Below are 7408 nucleotides of genomic sequence, written 5' to 3' on the forward strand. Positions count from 1 at the left end.
CATGATCTGTACCAACATCAATGAGTGACTGGAGCCAGAACTGGCGTTTCCGCTAGAAGGTGAGCAGGGCCTAAGCCCAAGGCTGAACGCCCACATATGGGTGCTATAAACCACATTCCATCCTGAGGTACCTCGTTAGGAACCTCCACAGGGGAAGCAATGGGTGCATAGCACCACAGGGCCAGCAACTCCGTGCCCTTCGGTGGTGGTGCAGGGATCAGGAATCTAGAGTCATTGTGGTTCTTCACATTCACCTCACGTATTTCCCTCGAGATGAAGTCAGAGGCATCCTAGGAAGGAGAAGCTATTGGGAAGCCCAAAATCCTCAGAGAATGTGATTCTGTAAAATCCTCAACTGAGCCAAGCCCATGCTTATCCTGAAGAGTCCCAAAGATATCATTTGGAGGGGATCCTGTAAATAATGGGACTAAAGATCCGCTATGGCCTTGTGGGAGGCCAAAGTTGTTGGCCTTTCTTTCCAGGCATGCATGTCCGATCCAAAAAAGAATCCACTTAGACGTTCATGGCTTGTGGGTCTGATGTGAATCAGCAGAAGGAGCGCAACAGCTCATACTTGACTAGTGGAACGGTGTCTTTTACGACTTCCAGCCGTTGTTGGTACCAGCAGACTCTAAGCTGTGCATTGTGGGATTTGCAGTACTCAATGGCTGAGAGAGAAAGTTACTACCCAAATAGGTCATTGGTAACTCAAGACATTGTTGGTGCCCTTCGTACCGGTACCTTTAGAGGAGGCAGACTCGATCCTTCTGCTGCTTAGTGACAGTAAGAGACAGGCTCGTATAATGGTGCCAAGAGTCTGTATTGAAAATTATTGGAATTAAGGCCTTTTAGCAGATTACTGATTTCTGGGAATTCTAGAGCCTTGGATTGAGTCCCCACCATTATCAGCTAGGGTACCTGGGTTTGATAAACTTCAGTTATTTTCTGCAACTAATATGTCCTATGTGGTGTCAGCTGTGGAGGCCACAAGGTCCTTTTTAAGAGACTCTTCTTCCAATGAGCAGCCAGGGCCGTAAAGTAGAAATATGGGATTAAGGCCATCAATTTCATGTATATCTTCATTTAGGATAATGATGCATGCTATTACTTTAATTGCAAGAAAACAAAAAGGATAAAATATTTTTTTTTTAAATCTACAACCTCTAGATAAAATGGTGGCAAATTACTGGAACCCTTGTGAAAGGTTTGAAAGAGTTGGCTGAAACCAGAAGGGTACCACGGATGTCAATAGCATCTAGCAGGTGTAAGTGATTCACTATAGGGCAGTATAAGTTATTCAGACTTTCGGTCATATGGGTTGATCTATGCGATATCTGGGACACATGTACGCATCATCTTTGGGCTCTGAAAATATACCAATCACCCTTACTCGACTCTCCTTACTTACTTTACTATTTACGGCTAGAATAAACTTTAAAATGGCACGCTTCACCTGCAAATACCTTGAAGGGCCATCAACAGTCTACCTACTGGGCAAAAACGAATGCGAACAACCGACAACCTTCTCAGGGTAACCATGAACAAAGGTATCACCACTATCTGTACAACAGACCTCGTACAATGCTCAGCTGTCTGGTTAGGTGCGCGATTTACATACCACACATACAAATACATTCTCTGTGACGGGTCCCTGACTAAGGAACAACCTCCCCCAGCGCATTCGCAATGCCCTGCTCATTCAGAACAAGACAAACAAGCATTTACAATGCAATGGTCTCGGCATTGTTAAAGTTAGAGCCATTGGCATTGCTCATGACATTAGTTTTTGTTTTTAAAACATTTAAAGAAACGGCATTGTTATTTACAATGTCAATAGCTTAATCACTCTCAAATGCGAGACCTATTGCATTTGCACCCACAGAGCCACACACACAAAGCCACCCACACACACAGAGCCACCCACAAAGAGCAACTCACAGAGCAACCCACACACAAATAGAGCCACCCACAGAGCCACCTACACACAGTTACCCACACACAGACAGAGCCACCACACATAGAGCCACCTACAAAAAAAGCCACCCACACAGAGCCACACACACAGAGCCTACCACACACACACACAGAGCCACCCACACACACACAGAGCCACATACACACACAAACAGCCACACACACACACACACACACACAGAAAGCCACAGACATAGATATAGACACATACACATTGATCTTGGGAGCCAAAGCAGAAGTGGCACCCACTTCACCTCCTGTTCAAATGTTAAGTAAGTCAAATGAAGTATTGGGGCTGCAATAGTTTCAAATACAGAAAACAATTCTTGTAGTAATATATTTATCGCTAAAATCTGTTCTGGGCAGTCAAAATGTACCCGTTCTGGTAGGAACAGTGAAAAAATTCTTCAAGTATTAGATCATTCTCACTGAGTTGCATACCTCCCAACTCACACGGTGTCACTGTGTTATATACGATATCAGCTACCATCACACGGTCTCCCGGTGAGCCTCCAATATCACAGGGTGGCAGGGAAAACGTCTGAAAACCAATGTAAATTGTAGTTTTCCAGCTCGTTTTCCAAGGCTTTGAACTGCGACTTCCATTAAGGGGTGTGAAAACTCCTGAGGACATAGGCACCAGCCTAAACAATCTTTTTATTTTTTGGAAGGAGGGAGCAGCTCAGTACGACGTTTTCAGATGCGCTACTGTAAAATAACGAGAAAAGTAAATAAAATGTTTGAGGTAAAAAGTGAAAGACTATACAGTGATACAGCAGGCAGAGAGCTAGAAAGACCACAAAAGGAGCAGAAGCAGCCGAAGAAGCAGAGTGCGCCGCGACGCTTGCAACAATGCCCCACGCGGAGAGGATGTTCTGCACCGAAAGGGATGCCAGACCAGAGGCCCCGGACCAGACCAAAAGGCGTCGAGAGCGGGTGCGTGTCCGACGCAACAGAGGGCCTGCGAATAAACCAATTTTCCCCCTTCTAAAAAACCACGTTCCCTGCCCCATGTTGCCGTTCACCGCCACTCCCTTCGCCGCCTAGCACCGGCGAGTCGGCGGTTAGTAAGATACATGCAGGCCGAGCGCTGCATGTTTCAGGCCACCCTTCTTCGGCTAGCATAGTTTCGACCGATCACGCCTGGCCAACCATGCCCTTGCTGCCCAGACAAGTGAGCCGTCGGACCTGAATTACCCAAAAATACAGGCCATCACGGGGATCGAACCCTCGACCATGGCTTTAAACCAACGAAGCTAACAGTCACCTTCGAAACGATGAGCTACAGTGAACGCGCCAGTAAACTTCAGTGTCCAGGCTCACCCACCAAAAATATTGGTGTAGGTTAAAAGGACAGGTAACAGCTGCACTGTTGAAATAGACCTAAAAACCCATGTGTGTTAATACCCAGAGCTCTGGCAATTAACTTCATTAAATTCAGTCTGACATCAACAATTTACATATATCCACGCCATTTAACAAAAACAAAAAAAAAATCCCGTTTCTCTACATGTTTATTCATTTATTCTGAAGTTCTATAGCGCAAACCAGAACCAGTTGGGCTGCACAGTACATTGTCGGGGAACGTAACCAAAGTATTCATTTTGTCGACCGCAGGGGCATGAACGGCTGAGTGAACCCTCCGTTTAAAGCTGTAACCACGAGGGCAGCCCCTCCCCCACAGTGGACGCATTAGTCCTCTAAGCCACCAGACACGGCTTAACACGACCGACGCCAGACGAGGGACACAATAGCGAGTAGTGGGTCTGTACAACATATGGCCCAGTCTCCTCACCCCTAGCAATCCGATAACACCCGAGTGAGAAGCAGGGACGCCAAATCTCCGCCCTGACTCACCTCAAAACCGGACGAAAGAAACGATCGCCTCCGCGACGCCGACCAGACCGGACCTCGTGACCAACGGGGACAAAGACGTGTATTTCTGTCTTTGAAACGTTCTCCGGGGGAGAGGAACGGGCAAGAGTCTTACAGGAGAGAAATTGAAGGCTAAAGGAGACAAGCACACCACTGCCTTTCTCCGAGGCGAAGCAGAAATGCCTCGGAGAAAGGCAGCGGCGCTTTCGGATTCGGGGGCGTGTTCTCCTCTTGCCATTGGCTGGAGGAGATAACTCGAAAAGTAGCAAAAAACACGCCCCCGAATCCGAAAAGAACGGGGCCTGTTCGGAGAGACAAACCTCTTCTCCAATGGCTGGCCAGCATTCAAGAGGCCAGCCAATGGAGAAGAGGTAAAAAAAAAGGGGCGGGTTAAAGCCCCACTCCAAAACATTAAATCTCGGAGCAAGACTGCGCAAGCGCAGCCTTCGAGCCGAGACCTAAAAAAACTACCTTTTCAGCCAGCCTCGTCTCGACAATGGGGAACTCCAGAGCATTGTGTAGTCCAGCAATCCTCAATGCCGGAACCAAATGAAGCACCCTTACTACCGCCAAGAGGTGCCAGTACAAATGAGGCACCCTTACTACCGCCAACAGGCTGCCAGTACAAATGAGGCAACTTTGTTACCGCCAACAGGCTGCCAGTACAAATGAAGCACCCTTACTACCGCCAACAGGATGCAAGTACAAATGAAGCACCCTTACTACCGCCAACAGGCTGCCAGTACAAATGAGGCAACCTTACTACCGCCAACAGGTGCCAGTACAAATGAAGCACCCTTACTACCGCCGACAGGCTGCAAGTACAAATGAGGCAACCTTGTTACCGCCAACAGGCTGCCAGTACAAATGAAGCACACTTACTACCACCAACAGGTGCCAGTACAAATGAGGCACCCTTACTACCGCCAACAGGATGCAAGTACAAATGAAGCACCCTTACTACTGCCAACAGGTGCCAGTACAAATGAGGTAACCTCACTACCGCCAACAGGTGCCAGTACAAATGAAACACCCTTACTACCGCCAACAGGTGCCAGTCCAAATGAGGCAACCTTACTACCGCTGACAGGCTGCAAGTACAAATGAGGCAACCTTGTTACCGCCAACAGGCTGCCTTTACAAATGAAGCACCCTTACTACCGCCAACAGGTGCCAGTACAAATGAGGCACCCTTACTACCGCCAACAGGATGCAAGTACAAATGAGGCACCCTTACTTCCACCAACAGGATGCAAGTACAAATGAGGCACCCTTACTTCCACCAACAGGTGCCAGTACAAATGAGGCAAGCCTACTTCCACCAACAGGATGCAAGTACAAATGAGGCACCCTTACTACCGCCAACAGGTGCCAGTACAAATGAGGCAACCTTGTTACCGCCAACAGGTGCCAGTACAAATGAGGCACCCTTACTACCGCCAACAGGATGCAAGTACAAATGAGGCACCGTTACTACTGCCAACAGGATGCAAGTACAAATGAGGCACCTTTACTTCCACCAACAGGATGCAAGTACAAATGAGGCACCCTTACTTCCACCAACAGGTGCCAGTACAAATGAAGCACCCTTACTACTGCCAACAGGTGCTAGTACAAATGAGGCAAACTTGTTACCGCCAACAGGCTGCCAGTACAAATGAGGCACCCTTACTACCGCCAACAGGATGCAAGTACAAATGAGGCACCCTTACTACCGACAACAGGCTGCAAGTACAAATGAGGCACCCTTACTACCGACAACAGGATGCAAGTACAAATGAGGCACCATTACTTCCACCAACAGGCTGCCAGTCCAAATGAGGCACCCTTACTACCGCCAACAGGTGCCAGTACAAATGAAGCACCCTTACTACCGCCAACAGGCTGCCCCTTGCGTTACCGTTGCACTCCTAGAATGTTTTGATGTCACAGCCTTCTTAACACCCACCCGCTGGTTGTCTTTTCATTTACGCCATCCTGGCCTGCCACCCCTAAGCTTAAGTATTAATGATACACAAGAAAGGGGGCATGGCATGGGTTAGAGCTAAAAAGTGAGCGCAAGGCCTGCACTGGGAAGGGATGCGCAGGAGTGACGTGCGTGTGCATTGGCTGAGCCTCAATATCTTTAGGTCTCTGCAAGGTGGCAACGTTTCCAATAGTTTGGAACTAAGATGCATTACTCAGCACCTTTCTGCCACCAAAGCCCCTACTTAGGGCATTTTCCACCCCTGTAAAATAAAGCTGAATGCTGCTGAGCGGGTAAGAAATATCTTTAACTGAAAGAAAGGTTGGAATGTTTACCATCAGTGGAGAAGACGTGGTTGAGGGCATCTGCACACTCCTGCTCCATGGGTGCCTCTAGGGGGAGACGAGAGGCAGAACAACATTGGTGGTCACTGCAGAGAAAACAGATGCGTAACGCTAGCGCAGCCCCCACCCGTCATTTCATGTGTTTAGGAGAATGCAAAACACACGGTCCAGGGCTGAGCGGTCTCTCTTTGATGACGTGTGAAGTGGGAAGGAGCGAGCTGCACTCCAACAGCTGGCTCTGCTCGGGCAAACCCAACCAAAACTGTGCTTCTTCAATGCAAAAAAAAAAAAAATACAGAAACCAACGGACTGCAGTAATGAGGCGACGCCACAGGGAGAGCCCTTCCAGAAGAGGAAGACCGCAAACATCACTTTGCACATTCACGGGGTGGGGAGAAGTCCTGCAGCCACACACACAGCGTGCAGAAGTACACACGTTACCTGCAAACTGTGTGGCTGGGGCCGTAAATCTGTGCAGCGATGGCAGGTTAGGGAAACAGTGGCTGATGCCAGGGAAGAGATAAAGGCATGGCATCCGCCGGCTCGGGGATGAGTGAGGTGCTTGTGTTGTGGTACAGGCAGGAAGTGCACGGCTGACACAGGGAGGGGGCGGAGCCTCGCAGCATCTCGCAGGCCGGCTGCTGGTGGCTGCAGAGACTGTCGCTCAGCAGCAGCCTCAGCTCAGCTGCTACCCCTTACCGCGGGGACTGACTGTCGCGAACGGATTCCGCTAAAAGGATGTGGGATTGAGGGATGCGATTACAGCCTGGAGCCTCTCCCACCTTTTTAACGCGTTTCTGGCACAGCCCGTCTCCTGTGCGATCACTCAATTGCTTCCTTCCTGCCTCGCGCAGCTTGTGAAGTTTTGCACCCACACATGGGCACGTGACCTGCATCTCAGCTATATGACCTCATTCTTTCCGTTCCTCTCTTTTGTTCAATCCATGGCGGGAAGGGCTAGAGATGTTCCATCCCCCGGCACACTTTGGAGGTGCAGAGCGCCTGCTTCTGGGCACACGTCGTGGTTTCTGTGCTTAAATAGTTCAGGCAGTCGGTGCTGTTAAAACAGCACAAGAGTGAACACAGACACCTGCATTACCGGAGGCCGAAGTCTCCAGAGATTTCACTTGCACTCTGTTCTTCCAGCCCTGCCTTTACAACTGGAGGAGCACAGCTACAAAGGCAGAAAACAAAACATGAAAGGCAAAGGCAAGCGTTTTATCCTCTGTAGCATGACTTGTTTGGAAGC

At 49.0% G+C, this 7408-nt stretch overlaps 1 protein-coding gene across 6 annotated transcripts in view; it reads right to left on the reverse strand.

Annotated features, from left to right (window-relative positions):
* The window catches only part of LOC146797097 (uncharacterized), a 679272-nt gene extending 672210 nt beyond the window's left edge, over nucleotides 1–7062 (reverse strand). The window contains exon 1 of one of the 6 annotated variants that reach the window (XM_085629734.1): nucleotides 6942–7062. Coding sequence is in view for 2 of the 6 variants with exons in the window: in XM_085629729.1 (XP_085485855.1) it covers nucleotides 6601–6694 (94 nt within the window). In the remaining 4 variants the exon portion in view is untranslated. Of the gene's footprint in view, nucleotides 1–6150 lie in introns of all 6 variants that reach the window. The other 5 variants (XM_085629733.1, XM_085629730.1, XM_085629729.1 and 2 more) reach the window with 5 other exon arrangements.
* Between the last annotated feature and the right edge of the window lie 346 nt (nucleotides 7063–7408).

This window comes from Triturus cristatus, chromosome 10 (assembly GCF_964204655.1).
Source record: "Triturus cristatus chromosome 10, aTriCri1.1, whole genome shotgun sequence".
NCBI classification, from domain to species: domain Eukaryota; kingdom Metazoa; phylum Chordata; class Amphibia; order Caudata; family Salamandridae; genus Triturus; species Triturus cristatus.